Raw genomic sequence first — 26,675 nt, 5'->3', positions numbered from 1 at the left:
CACACACAAAGAGCCTTGTCAGTCATGTCTCTTCGTCTCCTCTGGCTCTAGTGATTGACTGACTGACTGATGGACTGACAGGAGGGATCCAGTGTTAAGGTCAGCTGGCTTAATTACTGAGGATTAGTACCAAGCTAATTGAAATCTTGGCTTCAAATAAATGTTTGGCAATGGCTGAAATAATAATTAACTTAAGAGCAATTATATCTTTAAGGCTCCAGACAGATAGCGTATAAATCATGGTTCAGTAAAAGTTGGGTGCGTATCTGTTGGAACGAACCTAAATGGATCTTGAACAAAGTATTTAAGTCTAAAAAATAAAGCTGTAAATATGAAGTTGTAAAGCTGTTGAGTTTGACATCACAGTATTTGCTAATGGCAACATTCCTCCAGTGAATGGGGGAAAGAAATGCAAGCAATACAAGTTAGTAGCTACCTAAACCATCTTAACACTACACTTTAATAAAATATTTATATTAGATTACATATTAGAATTTGTTTTGCAGTAGTGCAGGACTGTTACATTCACTTATACAGGTGTTAATTGTATTATGGCTGTCCCTTATTCTGTTTGCCCCTTGAGTCAGTCCTTAATGATAGAAACATGTTTGTATGCAGGTGCACATATCACAGTTGAGATTTTAACACAGCTGCTAGCTCACGCTTTAGTTCCTATGATTGTAAGTCCACACTTGACTTGTGGTCTTACTTGTGTGTGGATTTTATTCTAGGTCTCGTATAAAGGAGGCAGTGTTAGCACAGCAGTTCCCATGATTGTGAGACTGGGTTTTTCTGTAAGCTGTGAAATCATCTGGATGGCTCACAGTGGAAATGCTGAAGTGGGAGTACATCCAAATGAAACAGCAGGATGTGTGGAAGACTCCTCAGTTGAGGGAGTGTAGGGTTACGCATCTGTTCTGACCTCAGGGGGTTCTTCATTCTTACTGTTCAGCAGTCTCACACACAAACGTCGACAGTGGAGCAGGATTGTTCCAGACTTTGGTGTTGCTTACACCTGATGGTTGGTGGATGGCTGGTTATGTGCACACGTTAATGTGCGTTTGTACATGCATCAGCTCCATCACGCTACACCATGTCAGCTTGAGTTTTTTTTTTTCACATTTGTAAGTGTATGTTTGTGCGTTTTCATCCAAGGGCAGTCGTTTGCTGTGCAAGATCCTGCACATGTCTACCTACACATCCACATCTGCAGCTTTGTTTTTGTGCAGGTGTGAGCAGCTGTAGGAGAAGGACCAGAGAGATGCATGATCTCAGAGAGTAGGACTCTATCTGTGCGTCCTCAATGTTCAGTGTCCCACCCCAGGTAGATGAAATAGAATGTATTATTCCTGCCAACGAGGGGCTGGCTTTGATGTAAGCGTTTCCATAATGAAAGCAGAGAGAATCAGGATTATCATGCTGTATGGGTCCCCTGTGCTCTCCCTCCCTGTCTGTTTTTCTCTTGCTCACTCCCTCTGTGTTGCTTTCTGTCAGTTCTTCGTCTCACTCTTTTCTATTCTCTTCTAGTCTTTCTCTTTTTTGCACTTTTGCCTCCTGTCACCACCTGCCTACACCCTCATACACACCTTCTCATCTTGTTCTCTTGGTTTATTATGTCCATGTTTCCATTTGTCAGGCGTCATGATTGATTGAAACCGGAGCTGTTAAAAGGCCACACATGCACACGTGAAGCTGGTGTCTGACGACCGGTTGGTTATGGTTCGATGAGCTAGTACCAGAATTAGCATCTCCTTGGCGAGGTTCAGCCTAGGATTTCCCGTTAATGAGGTGGGGTTGAGAGGGATAAAATCACAAGAGTTTCTGGGTAAAAAAAAGATGGCAGTATAAATTAAAATAGACTGCCTTCTAGATCAGATACATTGCAAACACACACAGGAATCTGTCTTTTTTCACCATGTGTAGCTTTATCCTCTTTATTATAGATGACTCATGAATCTGACATTTTACCTCACACTTTTAAAGTGCAGCCTTGAACAAACTTGGCTCTCCACCTGTTTGAGTCCAAGGATGAAAGCACTGTATTTTCAGTTTTACTGAGTTCAGGTGTCTTTGATCCACTAGTTCCTTGAAGCATTGTCCTTTATTTCTCTTAAATATTCCACTTCAGCAGAATGAAGTTGGCCCACTCCCTTTGATTTCCTCTATCACAGTGCAGCAACTATTTGTGTTTGATTTGATTGCCTTGGATACCTGTGAATTCACATTTGATTTGCGATCCCAAAAGGGTGCAGGGGGGGTGGATGTTTCTTTATTGGACTCGCCTATTTCATTTTGTGCAAGGGGTCAATTTCCAAAGAGGGCTCTGTGCAACAGACTGGACAAATAGTGCAGCTGAACTGCTACGGATTCCCAGCAGAATAGAGTATTTGATTTTGAGTTGATTCTTATCTGAAAAGGGGTTGCCTAAAGCTTTAGTGAGGGAGTTTGTCAGGCGGAATCACATATCACTTTTTTTGTTTGACCTCACTGTTGGATCCTTTGAAAGTCTCTCCTCCAGGCTCAAGGCTGATGCAAAACATATTTTGACTCTAAACTGAATCTAAATTTGACCCTTGCATCAGATTCTCTTCTCTTTAAAACTTTTTTTACAATAAACTAGTGGCTTGAGGAAGTTCAAAACCTTCTTGGTGTCAGACTATGTGCTTTAGGTTTGCGCATATTTCTTACAAACCATATGACGAATTACAAAAAACACCATATTCCAATCTACATTTCAAACTGGCAACAGGAAAAGCTGACAACAGTAAAAATGATGAACGTGATATTGAGAACTGGTTGTCGCCATAATCAGCTGATGTTTACATTTTAATGTGAAAGCTGACAGGACATTTCCACATATGGGCTTTGTGTGAATTTTAATATTGAGATCTTATTCTACTTTCCAGTTCTGTGTGTGTGGTTTTTACTAATGTTCCTGAACATCTTGATGTCTTTTACTGAGCAACAAGGATGAAACTGGTGTGGAGCTGATATTTAGTTCTTATCTCGTATGAAAATAAATTGTATGATCCACTTTTACATTTGGAATAATGTTTTATAAAAACTGTATTTTGTAAATGAAGCATGAACAGTGGTGTAGATGCTTCAGTTCATCTGGTCAGACTGGCAGCACACAGCAAACAAAACCACCGCTCTGTGCTACCAAACTGAAGCTGTGAAGTAATGTCTAGATCTGTTTGACTCGTGTTTTCAATGTTTCCAGAGGACCAGCTGCCTGCGGGGTTCCCCACCATAGACATGGGCCCCCAGCTGAAAGTGGTGGAGCGTTCTCGAACCGCCACCATGCTTTGTGCTGCTAGTGGCAACCCTGACCCAGAAATTACCTGGTTCAAGGATTTCCTGCCAGTGAACACGTCCAATAACAACGGACGTATCAAGCAGCTTCGCTCAGGTAACCGGTGCTTTTATCCCTCCACTTTTTGCCTTCTCTTTAATCCCTGCTTTTATTTTCTCCTTCAGGTTTTTTCCCCTCCTACTTTGCTTTTATCCCTCTCTCAATATCCACTGCCTTTTATCTTCCTCCCAACCGACTTTTATTTCTCTGGTCCTGCAAAGCTTCTGTTATTTTTGCCCTCGTTCACCCTTTTTCTTATTACTGTTCCACACTCCTGCCATGGTTACTGGCTGTGTTTCAGCTGCCCCTCTCTGCTGCTGTGGTATGAGTTGACTGTGTTTGGTTGCCAACCCTTTCTAAACTCTTCACAACATTTAAAGTGAATTCCCATCTTTTCTCAGCTTTTCTCCAAACTCTCTGAGGTCTTCCTGCAAATCTGCAAATCACCATCACGAACGATTAAATATTTCACAACGAAAACTATTAGAAAATATTTGTAACAGCACTCACCAGTGCACTACCCCTGTCAAGTCATATCTCAACTAATTTCTCTGCGGATGTAATTTGCAAGGTCAACCCAGTTGATGGTGGCATGCACTGAGGAATTGGCCTCGCTATGATAGCTCACTGCTGTGACTAAACAATCAAATAACCTTTTGTTTTTCCCTATTTCTTTGAAAGTGTCTTGTGTGGGTGTGAAATTGACTCACAGAAAAAGTGTCCATGTGATTTAAGGAACTATAATGACCGTATTTATCAAATTCAAACTCAAAATACTCTGACAAACATGCACAGAGCAAATTGTGTTCCAGTCAAGCCACTCAGTCTATTTCTATCAGTGTTTCTACAGCCACAGTAGTGTGTAAAATCCTGCTTCCAGGGACCCACTCTGTACCCAAAGCCCCTTTCTTGTGATTGGACGCTGGCTTCTTTGTTGACAACAACCTCTTTGCATCTGTTCCTGTTTTTTTTTTTTTTAAATTATTATTATTTCTCTGGCTCGACCCCCAACAGTCTGCTCAGACACCCTGTTTGACCTGTATTTTCCCAAATGAATGAATATAAATACTTAAAGAAAAAGTCTTAACTTAAAATGTTAGATATTAACTGTTAGCCATGATTTTTCTATGCGATGATTACAAAATAGTTAGATGTGTAGATAATCGATATCCATTACTTTATTTTGAGCTGCACTGCTTTTCAAGGTGTTTCTACTAAGTCATCTCCTCTGTATAACGAGTGGTCCGATTGTAATGCCATGTCTATGCTGTTTCTTTTCTCTTTGTATCTTTTTAACCACAGAGTCCTTTGGTAAGTGCTTCTGTTCCGAGGCCCACACCCTCACTGTCCACATTTTTATTACTCTTCACTAATAATGCTACTGTTGCTGCTGCTATTCACCTTTACAAATGTTCAGATGTTATTAAAATGCATGGCATGCATTTTACTAACAGTCACACACAAAGATAATATGAGCACAAATGCATACACACACAAGTACACTCCACTCTGCAGGTACCTACATTATTTTGGCTATTTATTCTATTATGCTAAAAACACACACACTGACACACATAGTCACACATATCGCTGTCAACCTAGAGATAGCTGGCCTCACCCTCACTTGTGCACCTGCAGCCTTTCCACACCCAAAGACTTACACTAACTTTCTCCTCGCACTCACCTGTTTACTTCGCCTTCCTTCACTTCCTTCACTTATTCACTTATTCTTTCCTTCAATCACTTACTCTGTCATTCACTCACCCACATACTCTGTCTGCTCTGCAGTATAGAGTTACCAGTCAATAAGCCATCAAGTCCAAGGCTGTTAGGTAGGCCTCTGGTGGAGTCACTGAAAAAACAATCAATGGCTACCAGGTTTCAGACTTCTAGATGTTGACTATACAGTATGTTGTGTGCTTAGCCTGCTCAGTGTAGAAGTAGAGGTATGGTTATGCAGTTTTTATGTGTAATAGTAGTTTAAAAATCCACTCTTCAATACTTTAAAAACGCTCCATCACTTAGTGACATGTACTAATTTTTCATTGCATTTCATTGGCTGCATTTACTTGAGTCCGCTCATATAGAAAACATGTCTGAGATATACAGACAAAGAAAGACTCACTCCTCTTTAAAGCTGATCTGTTAATTAAACATTAGATTTTCATAAGTTTCTTACAGTAATTGTGTCCAATTTAATGATTTCTATATGTTTACTGTGTTTTATTACTTCATAAACAAAAATGTTTTTTTGAGTTTTGGACTGTGACACCACTTTAGGCTCTGCAAAACTGTGAAAAGCAGGTTTAACAAATTACAAACTACAGCACCGTAGTTGCAGCCTGACCCCTGTTACTCTATTTCTCATAGTTGAATTGCTGCTGCTGTTAGAGACAGTTCAGTGCATCCATCCTCTTCTACAATGAATCGTCACAGGTTTTTGAGGTTGGTTTGAGATACTGAGTCCACAAATACACACTTAGGCTCTTTGAGGGCCTGAAACATCAGCTTGACATTTACTGCTGTTTCAGTTGTCGAACATTTCCCTGCTGCCAGACTCGGTTGTTGGCTGAGATGGAAGCATTTTGACTTAATATCACATTGTCTACCTTTTGACTCTGTGATATAAACAATACAACAATAACAAACATAAATCAATACAAATGAGGGACAATGCCAGTTTTTGTAAGTGCTGAAGGGTGGATTTTTCCTTTAGGAACATTTACACCAGTACTTCAATCAATACACGATATTTTTAATCGGGTTGTACTTTTGTTTTTATTTACATGAAGGACAAGAACAGGTTAAGTGAATGCAGTGCAGGCACTACCCTACTCTTACAGCCACATCTGCCCCTGCTGCAAGTCAATGAAATCAAATCAATAACCCATCTCCTTATGACTGTCACTCTATCTAATATCTGTCTGTCTCTTCTCAGGCTTATTCTGTCTTTATTTATTGTCTTTTTTCTTTTATGCTTCTTCTTCCTCTCGCTCTCTCAAGATCTATATTTTGAGTCCTTCTTTCTAATTTGATTCTTCTCTTTTCCAAGTTACCCCTCTCCCTCCCCACGTCCCCTTATCCCTGTCTCCTACTGTGGTACTAACATTTTCTTCTTCTTCTCCTTCTCTAATCTCGTGCATTCATTGCCCACTCAGGTGGCACGCCCATACGAGGTAAGACTGCTGGGAGGACCAACATGACACAGTGGCCTGATTCCTTTTCAACCCCTGGCTCCTACTTGTCTCACAGATCTAAAAAAAACAGCTCTGGGAGGGTTAATCAATACTGGCTTTAGTCCAAAGGACTCAGGACTCTGTATTGGTGAGACTCACCCAGCAGCTGCAGATCTGCAGTAGCTGCAACAGGGAGAATTGGAATTGAGCAAACAATTCATTATACTCTGACTTTTAATCACCTCCCCTCTTCTCGTCTTTCATCCTCTCCTCATCCCCCCATCTGAGCCTCAACACTCACTCTGTAACACAGAAATCCATGTTGTGAACTCTCTTTAACATCCATCAGTTTAACATCACTTTAACATCAGCTTTTGACATTTTCTTTGTATTAACCTAAGCATGGTGTGTTTAAATCTTCTTTCTTTCTTGATTAATTTGAGGTGACAAAACATACTATCACTTTTACGTATTTTTGGTTGATTTTTTAAGTTTTTTATGACCCGATTTCTTTTCTTTTTTTTTTTGGGTCCCAAACTAGACTTCTCTACCTTGTCTATATTTGCCCAATCAAATGTCCTAGTTTTGTTTTCCCTCCCAGCTGTTATTTGCTCAGGCTGAAAAGTCCAGATGGTGAAGACACAGACATACTTGCAGATATTACACATACACACAAACACACACATTTCTTCATAGTTTTTTTTTTACCATTACTTCCTCTTTTCTCTCTCATTACCGATAAAAAGCCCCAAACAACCACTTTTTGATAAAGTTTTTATGGGCGCTTTTTTGCCTTACCACACCATCTTTAAAGAACCTCTGGTTGACTTTTTTGACAGTTTTTCTATTTTCAGGGAGCGAGAAAGCATCGGTCCCTTCCCCAGGCTTTGCGTATGTCGTTCTTTTTTTATCTGTTGGCCTCGATGGAGGTCGGTTGATGTCTTTACCTCCTTAATGGGTGTGTTTTAAAATGACATCACACTCCTGATCCCACTGGTGGATCCAGACGGGTTGGGGATATCTTATTGCCCTTGCAATATCTTTGTCAAATTTTACCCTTCGAAACTGAAACATGATTTGCTCCCTAATATAACTGCATCTCAATTTTCAGCAAAGAATTTTCAAAATACTGTATTTGTGACTGGATTTCTCCACATTTTAGCTGCTTGTTTTATTTGTTTATGCCTTGCATGAAGACTACAGTCTCCGTTTTTGTAGCCTTTTTTCTTTTTCTTTCTTTTTTCTTATTTCTAAAACCAGGAGGCTGACCCCTGTTTTGGGCAGATTCATGCTGGCAGTGCTCGAAACTTGTTAATGATTCCCTATTGATTTGGCTTCTTTTTAGCCCTGTGTTGTTCATAGAGTTCAGCTTGTTTTTGCTGAAAACTCCCTCAGACTCATTTACGCTTTCTGCAGTTTTTTCCATTTATATGTTGATGTATTTATGGAGTATACCCAATAATCTGATGTCTTCCACTTTTGTCTGATTGCTTCTTCTTCCTTTCTGTCTGACTATGTGACTATCTCCTCTCTCTATCTTTTATTCTTTCTCTCCATCCCTCACTCCACTCAGGTGCCCTCCAGATAGAGATGAGTGAGGAGTCAGACCAGGGGAAGTATGAGTGTGTTGCTACCAACAGCGATGGGACACGCTACTCCACCCCAGCTAATCTCTATGTCAGAGGTAAGAAGGGGACAAAAACCGGCTTTGAGAGTCCTTCCGGAGCCAGAGTCTTATTAGAGTACTTAGACTTCAGGATCACATTGATAATAGATTTGCAGTCTGGAACACTTCTGTAAAGAATGCATGTTATGATACTAATATGATAGCCTAAATGCTATTAAACCTGCTGTGTCTTATAATGGTTTAGCTGTGGACTGATAAAACAGGATGGTTATTAATGAGCGCTCCTCTACGTTGAGTTAAGGGTGGGCTGAATGTTTCATTCAGGCTATTAATCTCTGCCCTCACTCCTTCGCCTTTAGACCTCAGAGAAAAACCAAATCATTGTCTGGTTAAAACTTGTACTTCTCTCACAGATCTGACAGGATCTCACCTCCTCAGGCAGCCTCTCCCTCAACATACACACACATGCATACATACCCAGCAAATGTTTGAATCTTGAAGACATTTTTATTCCCTGGGGCCATTTCCTCTATTTCCTGCCTGTCCCCCCAAAAAAGCATTTAAATAGTGTAGCATGCTTTTCTGCCTCCAACATTGCTCTTGGGGATACGAAACAAACACACACACACGACTAGATGTGTACACATACGCACACACATCTATGTCATATGTGTCATATATATATATATATATATACACGTATAATTATACGTGTTTGTATAATGGTATGCATCATACAGACGCACACGTGCAGACACAGAGACATACACAAACAGCACAGAGTCAGTGATGTGCATCGAAGAGTGTTGGCAGGGTCAGCAAAGTCTGTGTGCTGCTGCTCACTGAGTGTTTGACAGGCAGTCTATGGAGACAGTGGAGGCTGCCTTAAACAGGACAACTTTCTCCAACACACATTTATGGCCGTTTTTTAATTCATTTTTCTCTCTTCCTATCTGTCTTTTTCTTTCTTCCTTTTTCTCTGTGCCTATCCCTCTCTCTGTGGCTTCTTTGTCTAACATGTTCTCTTTCCCCGTCTCTGATATTTCATCTTTTCTCTCTTTCTCCTACTGCTGCCGTGCTCTGTCCTACCTCCCTTTGCAGAGCTGCGAGAAGGTTGGTACAGTAACTGTGTGGCTCTTTTGAATGTCTCCTGAGTATTTTCTTGTCTTCCATTAAGCTGCCATTTATGTTTATGTGTCTCAACTGTTTTCTGTGTGGTACTGAAGGGTTAGACCTGCCTGTACAGGTTACTCATTTGAGACATACAGGACCCTGTGCTCTTCTTTTCTCTTCCCCCCCTGTGACTGCATGTGTGTTTGCTGTGAGTTGTTTTTTTTTTTTGGTGAGCATCTTTTGTGTTTCAGTTCATAAAATATTTAATGAAGCACACCTAAAAACAGCATGAATAAAACATTTTGAAATCACATGCGGCATAGTGCTGATGTATCTGACTATCTCAATGCTTTCAGTCTTCTCTCAATGCCATAAAACTTAATTTCAGATCACAAACAAAATAAGTAAACACCCTGCAGTATACAGACCCTGACTGTCCCATCTGGACACTTTACTGCTGTGAATTTCTAATCATCTATCTTCTCCTGCCTTCCTGCTTTCGTTGCTATGTGGTCCAGTGCGTCGTGTCCCGCCTCGCTTCTCCATCCCCCCGGCAGACAGCGAGATCATGCCAGGCGGGAACGTCAACATCACCTGTGTGGCAGTGGGCTCCCCCATGCCCTATGTGAAGTGGATGCTGGGAGCAGAAGATCTGACGCCCGAAGATGACATGCCCATTGGCCGGAACGTCTTGGAACTGACGGACGTACGCCAGTCCAACAATTACACCTGTGTCGCCATGTCGACACTTGGTGTGATTGAGGCAGTGGCACAGATTATTGTAAAAGGTGTGTTCATTGGTTTGTAGCTTATTGGAGAGAAGAGGTTTGATGGTGACGGTTTGACTTCTTTCAAAAAAAGCAGAGTATTTTTAAAAGGACAATAACACAGTTCAATTCAATTCAATTCAATTTTATTTGTATAGCGCCAAATCACAATACAAATCATCTCAAGGCACTTTACAAAAACTAAAACTAAAAACCTAACAATTCCCTTATGAGCAAGCACTTGGCGACAGTGGAGAGGAAAAACTCCCTTTAACGGAAGAAAAAATCTCCAGCAGAACTGGGCTCAGTTTGGGCGGCCATCTGCCTCGACCGGTTGGGGTGAGTGGATAGAGCAGAGAGAAAAGAACAGCAACAATAAACAACAAATTTTGAAGGTTTTAAGTCTAGCCTTAAAAGTACAGAGAGTGTCTGCCTCCTGAACCCAGGCTGGGAGCTGGTTCCACAGGAGAGGAGCTTGATAACTAAAGGCTCTGCCTTCCAGTCTGCTTCTGGAAACTCTGGGAACCACAAGTAGACCTGCACTCTGAGAGCGAAGTGGTCTATTGGGATAATATGGTACTATGAGGTCTTTAAGGTATGAAGGTGCTTGATTATGGATAAGGGATTTGCATGTGAGAAGAAGGATTTTAAATTCTATTCTATATTTTACAGGGAGCCAATGAAGAGAAGCCAGTATAGGAGAAATATGATCTCTCTTGCTAGTTCCTGTCAGGACTCTGGCTGCGGCATTCTGGATTAATTGGAGGCTTTTTATGGAGATATTGGGACATCCAGATAGTAATGAGTTACAGTAATCCAGCCTTGAGGTAACAAATGCATGGACTAGTTTTTCTGCATCATATTGAGACAGGATATCCTAATTTTGGCAATGTTGCGCAGGTGAAAGGATGCAGTTCTAGAGATTTGTTTTATGTGTGAGTTAAAGGACATGTCCTGGTCAAAAATAACTCCAAGGTTTTTTACAGTAGTGCTGGAGGCCAGGGCTATGCCATCTAGAGTAGCTATAATTTTAGAAAAGTTATTTCTGAGATTTTTTGGCCCAAATATAATGACTTCTGTTTTCTCCGAGTTTAAAAGTAAAAAGTTACTGGTCATCCAGGCCTTTATGTCAGTTAGACTTGCTTGAAGTCTGGTTAACTGGTTTGTGTTAACAGGTTTAATAGATAGATATAACTGAGTGTCATCTGCATAGCAGTGGTAATTAATAGAGTGCTTCCTAATGACATATCCTAAAGGAAGCATGTACAGGGTGAACAGAATCGGTCCTAGCAGCCTTGTGGAACTCCATAACTAACTTTTGTTCGTGTGGAAGGTTCATCATGGACATGAACAAACTGGAATCTGTCCGATAAATAGGATTGGAACCACTTTAACGCTGTTCCTCTGATACCAATCACATGCTCCAGTCTCTGTAATAAGATGTTGTGGTCAATGGTGTCGAATGCTGCACTAAGGTCTAGGAGGACAAGTATTGAAACAAGTCCATTATCTGAGGCTAAGAGAAGATCGTTGGTAACTTTCAACAGTGCTGTTTCTGTACAATGATGTGCTCTAAATCCTGATTGAAAATCTTCAAATAGTTCATTCCTGTGTAAGTGGTCTGATAGCTGCTTAGCAACAGCTTTTTCTAGGATTTTAGAAATAAATGGCAGGTTGGATATTGGTCTATAATTAGCCAAGACTCCTGGATCAAGACTAGGCTTTTTGAGTAAAGGTTTGATTACTGCAGTCTTAAAGGCCTGTGGTACGTAGCCTGATACTAGAGATAAATTTCAATAAAAGTCCAATAAAGATGAGTTTATTAATGGCAGGGTGCCTTTAAGCAGTCTAGTCGGGATGGGGTCTAAGAGACATGTTGATGATTTCGATGAAGCAACTACTGATGTAAATTCAGAGAGATCTATGGGAGAGACGCAGTCTAAACATAACTGAGGTCCTACAGATGATTCAAGAGCTACTGTAGTAGAAGATTCATTTATTGCAGGTATAGAAAGCATCTGCTGAATTTTATCTCTAATAGTTGTGATTTTATTTGTAAAGAAACTCATAAATTCATCACTGCTGAGAGCTAAGGGAACACTGGGCTCAACAGAGCTGTGACTTTTTGTCAGCCTGGCTACAGTGCTGAAAAGAAACCTGGGATTGTTCTTGTTTTCCTCTATTAGTGATGAATAGTATGCAGTTCTGGCTTTACGGAGAGCTTTTTTATATGTTAGTAGACTGTTTTTCCTGGCTAGAAAAATGTATTAACATTTTGAATGAAACCAATTGAATCTAATATAGAATTAAATGCAATGCTGAGGCCGTTATTTTCAGCATCTACATGAATGTTAAAATCTCCCACTATAATAACTTTATCTGATCTAAGCACTAAATCAGACAGAAAGTCAGGGAATTCAGTTAAAAACTCTGAGTAAGGAACAGGTGGACGGTACACAATGACAAGTAGAACTGGTTTTTGTGTTTTCCAGTTTGGATGTGAGAGACTAAGAGTGAGGCTCTCAAATGAGTTATAACTGTTCTGAGGATGAAAGTTTAATAATAAGTTTGAGTGGAAGATTGCAGCTACTCCTCCACCTCGACCTGTGCTTCGAGGAACATAACTTTCATGACTGAGGGGGGTTGATTCATTCAGATTGACAAATTCATCCTGCTGTAGCCAGGTTTCAGTAAGATAAAGTAGGTCAATTTGGTGATCAGTTATCAAATCATTTACTAACAAAGATTTAGATGAAAGGGACCTAATATTTAATAGTCCACATTTGACAGTTCTGTTTTTCTGTTCAATAAGAGGAGTGGTCTTAATTTTTATTAAGTTTTTATGAATAACTCCTCTTCTGTTAACTTCTGATTTATTTGATTTATATGTTCGAGGGGCAGACACAGTCTCTATGTGGTTTGAAGGGGGCGGCGGCTCTAAGGAAACTGCATAGAGGCGTTTTAGAGTCTCTGCATCCCGGTCCCCACCCTGGATTGTCAGGCTTTAGGTCGGCTAATAAACTCGGCCAAATTTCTAGAGATGAGAGCTGCACCATTCAAAGTGGGATGGATGCCATCTCTCGCTACCAGACCGGGTTTTCCCCAGAAAGTGGCCCAATTGTCTATGAAGCCCACATCGTTTGCTGGACACCACCTAAACAGCCAGCGACGGAACGACGACATGCGGCTAAACATGTCATCGCTGGTCAGATTGGGGAGGGGTCCAGAGAAAACTACAGAGTCCGACATTAATTTAGCAAAGTTACACACCGACTCAACATTAATTTTAGTGACCTCCGATTGGCGTAACCGGGTGTCGTTGCTGCCGACGTGAATAATAATTTTCCCATATTTACGATTAGCCTTAGCCAGCAGCTTCAGATTTGACTCGATGTCGCCCGCTCTGGCTTTGACTATGGTCGCTGGTGTCTCTATTTTCACGTTCCTGACTATGGAATCGCCAATTATCAGAGTCGGTTTCTCAGCGGGTGTGTCGCTGAGCGGGGAAAATCTATTAGAAACGTGAACAGGCAGGTGATGAGCCGTGGGCTTCTGCTTAGGAGTACGTTTCCGTCGGACCATCACCCAGGCTAATTCTCCGGGCTTCTCCGGAGCTGTCCTTGGACCGCTAACAGACCCTGAGTTCGGTGGCTCCACACCAGCTAACGGGGCTAGGCTAGCAGGCTTTTGTTCGAAGGTGAGGAGCCGCGCTTCCAAATCAGTGATCCTCGCCTCCAAGGCTAACAGAACCTTACACTTATTACAGGTATCATTATCGCTAAAGGAGGCAGAGGAATAACTAAACATGTGGCACACCGAGCAAGAAAGAGAGAGGGAGAGGCCAAGTTACTAGCTAGCTAAGCTAACTGGTAGGCTAACGAGCGCTAAGTCAGAAAATAGCAACAAATACCGGTCAAAACAGAAAGGTACTTGACTAGTACCGGAATGTAGCAGTTAATGAATTGTTTAGAGTTTAGTTGGTTTTTAGGTGTGTTAGACTATAGCTAGTCTGTTGCTAGTCTTTAGACGAACTATGCAACACAAACAACACGATACGCTTGCAAGACAAAAGTGATTCGCTTACCCCAGTTGCTTCTGTTTGTGTGACTGGGCACTTTTCTCTTGCTGAAAAAGCATTTCACTGTTTTTATTAGGTCTGCATTTAGCGCAAGAAGTTTCAAGTATTTTTGAAGTGATACATTTTTTAACTGGCTGGAGTTGCTTTGTCCAGTTTAGTCTATAATTGTTTTCCAGGATCTTTAATTCTTGTGTAGAGATTATGTTCATGGTGGCGTTCTCATCATTTTTTTTCAAACAATACAAGTTTGGAAATTTAATTTTATTTTTTTCAGAAAAAGATTAATGAGATTTCTCTCCCTTTCACCCGATCAGCTCTTCCGAAGGCCCCTGGCACCCCTGTGGTGACGGAGAGAACTGCAACAAGCATTACTCTCACCTGGGACTCTGGAAACCCTGAACCTGTTTCCTACTATATTATACAGGTGTGTGACAAGAAGCACAGGAATTCACACACTTTGCATTTACGCACACACGCTGCCTCATGTGCACACAGGTTTCAGAGACACAGACCTTTCTAAAGCTGCACTAGACTTTTATATAAATGTTAACAGTCTACATAACTAAGTAGAGCTGCAAAAGAAAAGAGCTTTACCTGATACTAATAAAATTGTCCAAACTGCTCAAATGAAATCGGGTGTTTCTGCCCACAGGGAGTAATGAAATGAAATGTAATAATGAAACACAAACTGCTTAAACAGCAGTGACTGAATACTATACTCACAGAAACCAAGACACCTCCATTAGATGTGTGCGATCTGTGATTCTATGCATTTTGTGGCATAAATCTTGGCCAAAAGCTTGATTTGTACGTATTAATATACATACACAAAACTGTTAGTAGCCTATCTTCAGTACAGAGTCAGATAATTCAGCTTTAAATCACAATAGTCTTCTCTTGTCCCTCTTCCATTGCAGCACCGTGCCAAAGGCTCAGAGGACCCCTATAAAGAGATTGATGGCATCGCCACAACACGTTACAGCGTGGGTGGCCTAAGCCCTTACTCCCACTATGACTTTCGAGTGGCAGCCGTAAACACGATTGGCCAGGGTCCCTCGAGTGAAGTGGTGGAGGCTCGCACAGCAGAGCAGGCCCCATCGTCACCTCCACGACAGGTCGGGATGGTGTTTTGACTGTACAGTGTTTTTACAGTTACAGAAATGTGTTTTCCAAAGCTGCAATTTTGGTTCTGTTTGAAAATCAAGTTGCTTTTTAATGCTCAGCTCTTATTTCAAGCTGTTGTAACAGACTTAGAAAAACTCAGCTTGGTTGTTATGCAATATGATGAGCTGCCATAATTCTGACTGACATGGCAGCATGTTATATAAATCCTGATTTCCACTTTTGTGCCACAGAACTTGCTTCAGTGAAATTACAGCAAGTTTTTTCTTCCTGTTCGCTCTGCAGGTCAGAGGTCGAATGCTCAGCACCACAACAGCAATCATCCATTGGGACGAACCAGAGGAACCGAACGGACAGGTGGTTGGCTACAGAGTCTACTACACCTCAGACAACATGCTGCCAGTCAACCAGGTGCGTACCTGTGTGTTCATGCTTTACTTGTTATACCTCTTATTAAGCGGCAAGTGTCCGATACATGACTGTGCATCTGTGTGTTACTTGCTTCATGAATTGTCTTGTGTTTGTGTTGTGCAGTGGGAGAAGCAGATGGTGCGCAGTGCCAACTTCATCACTATCCAGGGTTTGACTCCCAACAAGACTTACTACATCCGAGTACTGGCCTTTACCTCTGTAGGAGATGGACCCCTGTCCCAAGACCTGCAAATTATAGCCAAGACTGGAGGTAAGATACAGCTACAAAGGGTATTATGTGTTGGCATGCATCAGCCAGAAATACCATACTATACTGAATGTGTCTGCATTCGTCGTTCTCAAAAGAAATTGCCAACCAAAAGGGAATCTGTAAGGCATTCTTTACTAATCCTGGTATTCTGCAACTCTGTAGTTCCATCCCAACCTTCAGAGTTTAAGGGAGAGGCCAAGTCTGAGACCAGTATCCTGTTGACCTGGGTGGCCCCACCCCAGGGTGGTCCTGACAACCAGATCACAGGGTATGAACTGGTCTACCGACGAGCTGATGACACGGAGGAGGTAAGGACGGAGAGACTGATGGATTGCTAGCTGAGATTAACAGTTTTACTGGATGGATGAGAACTGATCAGAAGATGACTCGATCTCAGTGATAAAAGGTGTTGTCTTTTCGCACCTTTCAGAAGAAAGTCAGCTTTGAGCCTTCCACCTCCTTCCTGTTGAAGAACTTGAAGCCCTTCTCCACCTACACCTTCCAGCTGGCTGCCCGCAGCAAGCATGGGATCGGAGCTTATACCAATGAAGTGTCCATCGACACGCCACAGACGCGTAGGTCTAACCTCACACACAGCTGTGTGTGAAGGTGTGTGTGTCAGTGTTTGAAAGTGAGAGTGAGAAACAGGTTTCCATTTTGACAATGCAAAAATCTGAATTCACATAAAAACCCACCCACAAATAATACTGTACATCTGCGTCACACACAGCATTTTTTGGCACCTGCTTTGTTGCTTTTTGCATTGTCACAAATCCAGACCTTAACTGACCTCAGATTTGATATTTCAACAAATATAGCACCAAATAATTCATTTGTGATTTCCAGACCTTGCATTTTAACATGGTATAGAGTAACTTCGTGATTGATAGCAAAACTTAATTTGTTGACTATCAAGCTGAGGTCTGAGACAGATTCAGTCAAAACAAGGTAAGAAGCCAGATGTTTGTAGGTAGAGCTGATGAATCTCTATCGTGGATGAAGCACAGAGGCTTGGGTAGGCTGTAAGGCAAGTAAGTTGTGGGCAGGTATGTGTGTTAAAGCTCTAGTCAGTGTTTTTGTGTTGCATCTCTTTTAAGTCATTCACTCGTTTTTCATTAATCAGACATTTCTACCAAAACAGAAGTTGACACCCATCTCGCAGTATCTTTGTTCAGCCATCTTGCTTTAAAATCACAGGGTCATTTTTCATAACAGCTTCTGTTTTCCAGTGTTTTGTTTTCATTTTATGTTTCTTTGTCTTTTGTTCTCTGTCTCTCATCTGCTCAATTTCATGCCCATTCCTCACTTCCTTACCCCTCCACACACCAATAACAACTTGCACACACAACCGATTAACATTTCCTCAAACAACCCAATTGTGCTTCCTCAAAACTGGCCAATCAGTTCCCTCAGCACCTCCTCAGGACATCACATGCACCAGTCCCAGTTCTACCAGCATCCTGGTAAGTTGGGCTCCACCTCCTCTGGAGTTTCAGAACGGCATCATTACAGGATACTCCATCCAGTACTCCACTGCTGAGGGCAACAAGACGTCTAAAAGAATTGATGAAGTTCCCCCAGAAAGTTCTCCATATCTCCTGGAGAACCTAGAGAAATGGACTGAGTATGGCATAACGGTACGGGCGCAGACGGAAGCTGGGGACGGGCCAGAAAGTTTACAGCTGCTTATCCGCACCGAGGAAGATGGTATGTTCCCAAACAAACCCCATGCTTGTCTTAGGATGGTTCACCCCACTGACAGTGACCACCTCTAGTTCACTAACATAGCACCAATGAGCTCAAAGCACCTAAACTTACAGCAACTTCCTCCTTTGGCCAGCACAGGCATGTTGTGTAGCTGTGAGCTGCAGTCTAAATGGATGATGCATTTAAGAACCACTGTCAGACTGACCCTTTCTTGAAAACTTCCCCTTTATTCCTCCATGATTGCCAGAAACCTCCCAACATCTGGAAACCTCCTCCTGCTACTCACCATTTACCCACATTCTCCTGTGAGCAGCAACACTTTTTTCTCCAGCAGCCAATTTTATCCTCTTTTTTAACCAGCATCTTTTTTCCACATTCTCCTGTCTTCTACAGTCTGCTATTTTTTACCAGCTAACAGTACCAAAATGAACCTTTTGGCTATGCCTGTTCCTTGGCCTCTCCTCACCTTGGCTTTTCTTTCTGACCATCTGCCCCTTCAGCTCCTCACCAGTTCATGAACAACTATTTAAATATCTTTTACCAAACTTGTATTTTATTGTGCCTATAGAATATTCATTGATATTTTTGAAATTGATATAAAATATGCCATTTTCCAAATCATTTTACTAAGACATTTTTTGAACTCTAGGTTTTTTAGTGTTTTATTTTTTAATTTTTTTGAGAGAAGTGTTCTTGGCAGCATGAGGGAGGTTTTTCCTGTTACCAGTATTTTTTTCTTTGACTGCCTGCCACTGTTTATCTGCCTCTGGCAACAAATCCTTTTCTATCTGCCATTCTTATCTTTCTCTACATTTGCTTCTTATCCTCCACTGATTTTTTCCTTCATGTTTTTTCCTCAAGCACTCTCATTTTTTTTACACTATTTTGACTTTTTTCCCAGACAAGCAGTTTTAGACTTTTTTGAAGGTTGTATTTTTTCTGCTTTTGAGGTTTTTTTTATCTGCCCCTAAAATCAATATATTTTTGATTTTAAAAAAACACTTTGATTAAAAACTTCACTACAGTGAAGGCCTTTACTTGAGAAGTGCCCATCGTCTGTGACCCTTGACCTTTATCCCAAAATGCATTTTTAGTTCCAAGTGGCCCTCCGCGAGGGGTGGAGGCAGAGACTGTGAACGCCTCGGCTGTTAGGGTGAAATGGCGAGCACCAGCACCCGAACGACAGCACGGTCAGATCAGAGGCTACCAAGTGCACTATGTGAGAATGAACTACGGAGAACCTCAGGGTCAGCCCTTCATTAAGGACATCCTCATAGAGGACTCCCAGGTAACACCTGATAATTAGTTTAACTGTGTCAGGACTGTTGTATGAATGCCTTATGCCTAAATAGCACCCGAAGGTCCATATGTGCACCTTTTTGTGTTGTACACTAATACAGTAACATTTAGTGTGAATTGTAGATTGATAAGAACCATGATGAAATCAAAAGTTCAGCCCAACACATCTGAATATACTTTACAAATGTGAAAGCCAGGTTTGTGACCACCTGCTTATTGCTGTAGAAAAGCTCAGCACCTTGTTTTTTCCTGCAAACACACACTCAGCACTCTGACACACGTGTTAAAAATAATTATAAATGATGACTGATCACCAAATGAACAAAGAAACTGAGCAGAAACGTTTCTTAGGGTTGTTTAAAGAATTTAGATTTTTCTCAAATGTGAAGAATTGTGTGTTTCTCTCTTTCCCTTTTCTCTCTGCCCTGCCATTGTTCAGTGGGGATATGGTGTCTCGGCTGGATATGTGAGTAAACCTTTCTTCAAGCGTATTATTGAATAATAATGATAAAACATCATGAAGAGTGGATGAGTCATACATATGAGATTTTAGTTTTAAAATCTTGTAGGACCAGAAGAAGGGTTTAAAACCCAGAAGGAGGTTCCTTTTTCATCTGTGTTCTCTGTGCTCCAGAATTTTTAATAAAGGACCCAGGAGAATCACAGATAACTCACAGATGACATGAGTCATTTGTGGGTACTGCCAAAATACTGTGATTATTTATACTTTCCATGGACCAAGAAATGATGAAAATATTGTGTTGAGACTTTAGATGGTGATAAATCTAAATGAGTATTGAATGAACCACAGCTTTGTTGAGATCAAAGTAGTAGTAATAGTACTTGTTTTGAATTCTTAGTTTGGGTGAGGTGATCAAACACAATACCCCTGATACATTTCCCCAAAAACAGAAGACCTAGAATTTTTAAGGACATAGGACACAGGCCTTTTGCAGCTGACAGTGCATTTTGTTGTCCTGCAGGACGTGGTTCTCGGAGACCTGAAGGCAGACACCTCCTACTCTGTGTCAGTGGGGGCTTACACTGCCAAAGGCGATGGTGCTCGCAGCAAACCCGTTACCGTGTGCACTGCCTTGCCACGTACGTGTGTGTCCTCAGACTCACACGCTAATATAAGAAAGACATTTAGCTGCAGAAGCAAAGAATAACACATATAAATGATCTCCAAGACTGTGACCTTGCCAATGATCTCTAGAGGCCATTAAATCATTGAATTGTTTTATGTCTCACTCTGTAACATCGTGATATACCAGTAAAAAAAAAAACAATTTAGTGTCATATTAATCATGTTTCCCAGTTTTACTTGAGGTTATGAATAATGTGCTTTTATAATTATCCTCTAATTATCTTTTCATGATTCTCTGTCTCCTGGTTTTCCTCTCTAGTGCCTGAGAAGCCCAAACTGATGGTAAGCGCCACTGATTCGGGTACTGCTCTGCTTCAGTGGTACCCGCCGCCAAACCCGCTCACCCTGCTCCTGGGGTACCGCCTCACTTTTGGCCGCACCGATGTCCTTCCCTTCACGGTGGTGGAGTTCCCCATCAAGGAGAACCACTACACCGCACTGGACATTCACAAAGGAGCTAACTATGTGTTTAGACTCTCTGCCCGTAATAAAGTGGGCTATGGAGAGGAGGCAGTAAAGGAGGTGACTACTCCAGAAGATGCCCCAAATGGATATCCAGAAAATATCATGTCTGAGGAGGCTTTAGCAGCCTCCATGCTGCTGACATGGAAACCTGTCCCACTGATAGAGCAAAATGGAAAAATCACAAAGTACTCAGTGCTCTATAAGGACATTAATAGTCGAGGGAACGGCTCAGAAGTTGTTGTGCTCACTCCAGAGTCGAGTGTGTTGCTGGAGGGTCTGAGTGCCGATACTGTGTATGATGTGAGGGTGTGCGCATTCACAGCTGTCGGTCCTGGGCCGTACAGCCCCAGTGTCCAGTTTAGGACACAGCGGCTGGACCAAGGTAGGACTCACACTCACTTTCGAACAACCCATTGCCATTGTTCAGGATGTAAGACAGGCTTCCTAACAGCACAACTGTATTTACATTGTGCACATTAAGCCCCACGTGCAAACACACACACAATCAGACACACAACGTCTGGCAACAACATCCTAAGTGTCCTTTTTCATTGTCTTGTCACTGTAGTCTTAGACCCAACGTCCTTTTCCCAAATCAAGGTAAGAGTCTTGAGTCTTGGGCAAGTGTCCCTGTGCAGTCACACAGGTAGTTAGCTTGAGACTGGTACACAGGTAAGGCCATTGTGTTCCAGAGATTAAATGAGACTGAGGAATCATATTCATGCTTTTCTTTCTTTTATTTTTTTTCTTCCTATGTACCTTAGTTTTTGCCACCAACTTCAGAGTAAAAGCTGCCATGAAGAGCTCTGTCCTGCTGTCCTGGGAGATCCGAGACAAAAACCCAGCCCAGCCCTTCACTGTAAATAAATTTGCTTTTTCCACATTTAAATTAAGTTAAATGATCAAAGATTGTCCAGGTCATAAATAGTGTACCAACAAATAAAGCTGAGTCTTAACTACAGGTCAGGAATTTAAAAATTCAGGGTTATTGAGATTATGCGTAAATGATAAATATATACAACACGTATAAGTTTGCAGCACGAAATGTCCATCAGGGAGGCTTTGCACTTTAGTATCAGAATCAGCTGTATTGGCCAGGTTTGTGCACACAAACAAGCGATTTGATGCTGGTTTACTAAGCTCTCTCTATATACAAAGGTTTAAAGATTAATTTTTAAAAAATGGAAGAAAACAAATATAAATATAAAATAAAATATATATACAAAAATGGAAAAGCAAAAAAAGGGCAGTTATAATTTTAGGTTAAACAACACCATGAAAGTGCAGTTGTTTTTTAGCATATGTGGCATTAAATGAACTCTCAAGTGATATAACACATCTTGTGTCCAGATCCTGTATGGAAAGGGCCAGTCTGTTGAAGTGGATGGCAAACAGACTCAGAAGCTGATCACCGGCCTGGAGCCGGACACTCAGTACTCGTTTCTGCTCACCAACCGAGCAAACAGCGCCGGAGGCCTGCAGCACCGCGTCACCGCCACCACGGCTCCGGACATCCTGAAGACCAAACCAACCATGGTGGGAAAGACCAACGCAGATGGCATGGTGACTGTGCAGCTGCCTACTGTGCAGACCGCAGCCAAAGTCAGGTAGAGACGAGAGAGCAAAGATGGTAGTAAGGATGTTAAACATATCGTTTAATTTAATGAATAGATGTGAGTGTTTTGATAGCTGTACAGAATTTGTAATTAGGCTGTTGTCAACTTAATTGCTCCACAGACCCATTTGAGGTGATTTCACAATCTTTTCATTTATTGGTCTATTGGGGGGATTTGTCTGAGTTGGCAGCAGAATAAGCCTGAGAGCTCCCATCACAGGCTGAATGAGAGCAGAAAGCTAATAATCTCATCTGACTTTTGAAAAATAGACAGACAAAATCAGATGGAAACATTTCTTATTCATCCTCACATTTCAGCCTGAATCACTCCACATTCTTTCCCATCTTAAGGTAACAAGGTCTGAAATTGTAATTAGCCAGATGAAATCACTCTCTAGGTATTTTTAAAAATCTCATGATTTGGTTTGTTGGAGATGTCTATATGGATGAACTTTAATTGCATATTTGCAATTTTATTTTACTTTTCTTGCCGTTTGAGCTTTAGAGCTGTAAAAATGTCACATTTTTTCAGACAAAGCAAGCTGCTTTCTACAGTACCACTCAGCATAGTCAGCATAGTGCACATACAGAGCAATCAAGTCTTCTGATGACATATGATTTTTCTCTCTGTGCCCTTGTTGCTTGATGGCTGCATATATTCTGGCATATATTCCCCACTTCAGTGTGTTTGTCTCACACTTGGCCCAGTGCTCCAGAAACAACCATACTGTTTACATTTACAGTATCACGTCGCATCTGCTGTCGCTCCTACCACATTATCCTGTGTTAATGACACAGTACTCCATAGTAGAAGATCAGAAGAGTAGGTAAACAGGCCTGTTGGCTTTCTTGGTGAGAACCACTCTTATGTTTGAACAGTAAATATACAGCCACAGCAGCAGCTCTGTCTGAAGCTAACAAAAACTGACTATGAGCACAACAATTACAACATTTAACAAGGGTTAGGCTCTTTACACCAAGATAGTTGTATTTACAGTGGGTACGGAAAGTATTCAGACCCCTTTATAATTTTCACTCTTTGTGTCATTGCAGCCATTTGCCAAAATCAAAAAAGTTCATTTTATTTCTCATTAATATACACTCAGCACCCCGTCTTGATAGAAAAAACCAGAAATGTAGAAATTTTTGTAAATTTATTAAAAAAGAAAAACTGAAATATCACATGGTCATAAGTATTCAGACCCTGTACTCAGTATTGAGTAGAAGCACCCTTTTGAGCTAGTACAGCCATGAGTCTTCTTGGGAATGATGCAAAAAGTTTTTCACACCTGGATTTGGGGATCCTCTGCCATTCTTCCTTGCAGATCCTCTCCAGTTCTGTCAGGTTGGATGGTGAACGTTGGTGGACAGCCATTTTCAGGTCTCTCCAGAGATGCACAATTGGGTTTAGGTCAGGGCTCTGGCTGGGCCAGTCAAGAACGGTCACAGAGTTGTTCCGAAGCCACTCCTTTGTTATTTTAGCTGTGTGCTTAGGGTCATTGTCCTGTTGAAAGGTGAACCTTCAGCCCAGTCTGAGGTCCTGAGCACTCTGGAAGAGGTTTTCTTCCAGGATATCTCTGTACTTGGCCGCATTCATCTTTCCTTCAATTGCAACCAGTTGTCGTGTCCCTGCAGCTGAAAAACACCCCCACAACATGATGCTCCCACCACCATGTTTAACTGTTGGGATTGTATTGGGTAGGTGATGAGCAGTGCCTGGTTTTCTCCACACATACCGCTCAGAATTAATGCCAAAAAGTTCAATCTTGGTCTCATCAGACCAGAGAATCTTATATCTCATAGTCTGGGAGTCCTTCATGTGTTTTTTGGCAAACTCTATGCAGGCTTTCATGTGTCTTGCACTGAGGAGAGGCTTCCGTCGGGCCACTCTGCCATAAAGCCCTGACTGGTGGAGGGCTGCAGTGATAGTTGATTTTGTGGAACTTTCTCCCATCTCCCTACTGCATCTCTGAAGCTCAGCCACAGTGATCTTTGGGTTCTTCTTTACCTCTCTCACCAAGACTCTTCTCCCACGATTGCTCAGTTTGGCTGCACGGCCAGGTCTAGGAAGAGTTCTGGTCGTCCCAAACTTTTTCCATTTGAGGATTATGGAGGCCACTGTGCTCTTAGGAACCTGGAGTGCTGCAGAAATTCTTTTGTAACCTTGGCCAGATCTGTGCCTTGCCACAATTCTGTCTCTGAGCTCCTTGGGCAGTTCCTTCGACCTCATGATTATCATTTGCTCTGACATGCACTGTGAGCTGTAAGGTCTTATATAGACAGGCTTTCCTAAAGTCCAATCAGTTTAATTAAACACAGCTGGACTCCAATGAAGGAGCAGAACCATCTCAAGGAGGATCAGAAGAAATGGACAGCATGTGAGTTAAATATGAGTGTCACTGCAAAGGGTCTGAATACTTATGACCATGTGATATTTCAGTTTTTCTTTTTTAATAAATTTGCAAAAATTTCTACATTTCTGTTTTTTTTCTGTCAAGATGGGGTGCTGAGTGTACATTAATGAGAAATAAAATGAACTTTTTTGATTTTGGCAAATGGCTGCAATGACACAAAGAGTGAAAAATTTAAAGGGGTCTGAATACTTTCCGTACCCACTGTATGTTCTTACCTGACTCTGAGCAAAAGAGAAATCAATTAAAAATAGTTGCATTTAGTGTATACTGACATATAACGCAACACTTTTATCAGAAGGGCTTTACAATGTGACACACTCTAATGGCAGTGACCTACTCTAACATATAGTACCTGCCTGACCACTGCATTATGCTTGGACATGTGAATGGGAGGAGCCTGAGACCAGAACACCAACCCTGTGATTATTGGTCCACCTGCTCTAACTCTTGAGCCGCAGCCACTAATAAGATCAAATCAGTGTATTTACGAAAAATGTCAAACCTTTTCTTTAAATGTCAAGTGCTAGTGTTTCTGCTGGTGCTGGTGGGAATGTCAGGAAACGGTGAAGAAACTCGTAGTTCATGGTATATTTCCTCAGGTGTAAACCCAGTGAACGCTGTGTTTCAGGGGTTACTACATTGTGGTGGTGCCACTCAAGAAGCAGAGAGCTGGGAAGTTCCTGAATACATGGGAGGAACCGGACCAGATGAACCTGGATGAGGTGAAATATGCACCAGACAGGAGATGACACAAACACCTAAACAATATTCAAAACAAAAGTGTTATTAATTCAATTCAATTCAATTCAATTTCATTTGTATAGCACAAATCACAATACAAATCATCTCAAGGCACTTTACAAAAACAAAAAACCCAACAAATCCCTTATGAGCAAGTACTTGGCGACAGTGGAAAGGACAAACTGCCTTTAACGGAAGAAAAAGGATGGTACAGAGAGAGAACAGAGAGAGAGGGAGAGAGCACAAACTAGGGGAGAGAGAGAGCACAAGGTTAGTGACATTCAATGGTGGAATATACATGAGGTGGGAGGAGAGGAAGAGAGGGGAAGGGAGGGGAGGGGTAGGGGAGCTCGGTGCTCCGATGGTCCTCGGGCAGTCTAGGCCTATAGCAGCATAACCAAGGGGATGGTTCAGGGTTACCCGAAGCCAGCCCTAACTATACACTTTGCTAAAGAGGAAGGTTTTAAGTGTAGCCTTAAAAGTACAGAGAATGTCTGCCTCCTGAACCCAGACTGGGAACTGGTTTGTCACGTGTTGCGAAATGAGGAGAACCCAAGCGCAGATCCGAAAAGCAACAGTTTTATTTAATGCAGTCAAGGAGTGGAAACGAGCAGCGTCTCGGACTGAAGAGTGTGTTCTCAATGAGGCGGCGCTGACTGACGACTGGCAGAACAGAGGTTGATCCCGGAGATGCCGCAGCTCGTCAGTGGCAGGCGTCGCAACCAGGCAGCCAAGGAGAAGAACCTGTGTAGTAGAAGGCGCCGGTAAGTACAGGAGTAGCGTTTCCCTTTCTTCAAAGAAATGTTGGCCTATAGTTTCTTCTACCTGACGAACTGGTGATGTGACAGAAGAAGAATGGGACTTTTATGGTTGCTGTGGTAAATTGATTGCACGCCTGCTCTCCTCACACACCTGCGTGGAATTTAGACAAACAAGACAGGGGAGAGGAAAAAGGAGAGACACACTAGGAAGGAGCAGGGGCGACAGTACCCCCCCTCCCCCAAGGGACGCCTTTCGGCGACCCCCTTTGTCAGGATGGCGACGATGAAAACTTTGGATCAGATCCTGGTCCAGAATAGCCGAGTGGGACACCCAAGAGCGTTCCTCTAGCCCGTAACCCTCCCAGTCCACCAGGTACTGCAGCGGGCTAGCAGAGACTGGTTTTAGCTCAGAGATGTGGCAGACTGGGTGGATCTTCATGGATGGCGGTAGGGCCAAACAAACCGCCACCGGGTTGACTAGTTTGGATATGGTGAACTTTATGGTGTGGTCCGATAAGTGTGGAGGCGGAACTCACCTGAGAATTGTGGGCGTACTCCACCCAGGGAAGGCTAGTACTCCATGAGGTGGGATTAGTAGCGGTCACA

General features: G+C 42.0%; 1 protein-coding gene across 6 annotated transcripts in view; it reads left to right on the top strand.

The window, feature by feature from the left end:
- The window catches only part of ptprdb (protein tyrosine phosphatase receptor type Db), an 88,279-nt gene that overhangs the window by 40,128 nt on the left and 21,476 nt on the right, over positions 1 to 26,675 (top strand). For 2 of the 6 annotated variants that reach the window (XM_026303133.1, XM_026303128.1), the window contains exons 5-23: positions 3,224 to 3,412; positions 4,658 to 4,666; positions 8,105 to 8,215; positions 9,260 to 9,271; positions 9,790 to 10,059; positions 14,431 to 14,540; positions 15,034 to 15,231; positions 15,524 to 15,649; positions 15,773 to 15,920; positions 16,083 to 16,228; positions 16,351 to 16,495; positions 17,325 to 17,627; positions 18,722 to 18,915; positions 19,366 to 19,392; positions 19,910 to 20,027; positions 20,333 to 20,920; positions 21,303 to 21,397; positions 21,889 to 22,145; positions 25,196 to 25,289. In XM_026303133.1, the coding sequence (XP_026158918.1) occupies positions 3,224 to 3,412; positions 4,658 to 4,666; positions 8,105 to 8,215; positions 9,260 to 9,271; positions 9,790 to 10,059; positions 14,431 to 14,540; positions 15,034 to 15,231; positions 15,524 to 15,649; positions 15,773 to 15,920; positions 16,083 to 16,228; positions 16,351 to 16,495; positions 17,325 to 17,627; positions 18,722 to 18,915; positions 19,366 to 19,392; positions 19,910 to 20,027; positions 20,333 to 20,920; positions 21,303 to 21,397; positions 21,889 to 22,145; positions 25,196 to 25,289 (3,140 nt within the window). The remainder of the gene's footprint in view (positions 1 to 3,223; positions 3,413 to 4,657; positions 4,667 to 8,104; positions 8,216 to 9,259; positions 9,272 to 9,789; positions 10,060 to 14,430; positions 14,541 to 15,033; positions 15,232 to 15,523; positions 15,650 to 15,772; positions 15,921 to 16,082; positions 16,229 to 16,350; positions 16,496 to 17,324; positions 17,628 to 18,721; positions 18,916 to 19,365; positions 19,393 to 19,909; positions 20,028 to 20,332; positions 20,921 to 21,302; positions 21,398 to 21,888; positions 22,146 to 25,195; positions 25,290 to 26,675) is intronic. The other 4 variants (XM_026303134.1, XM_026303131.1, XM_026303129.1 and 1 more) reach the window with 3 other exon arrangements.

This window comes from Mastacembelus armatus, chromosome 1 (genome assembly GCF_900324485.2).
Source record: "Mastacembelus armatus chromosome 1, fMasArm1.2, whole genome shotgun sequence".
Classification (NCBI taxonomy): Eukaryota; Metazoa; Chordata; class Actinopteri; order Synbranchiformes; family Mastacembelidae; genus Mastacembelus; species Mastacembelus armatus.
This window is presented reverse-complemented; position numbering and strand designations above follow the sequence as displayed.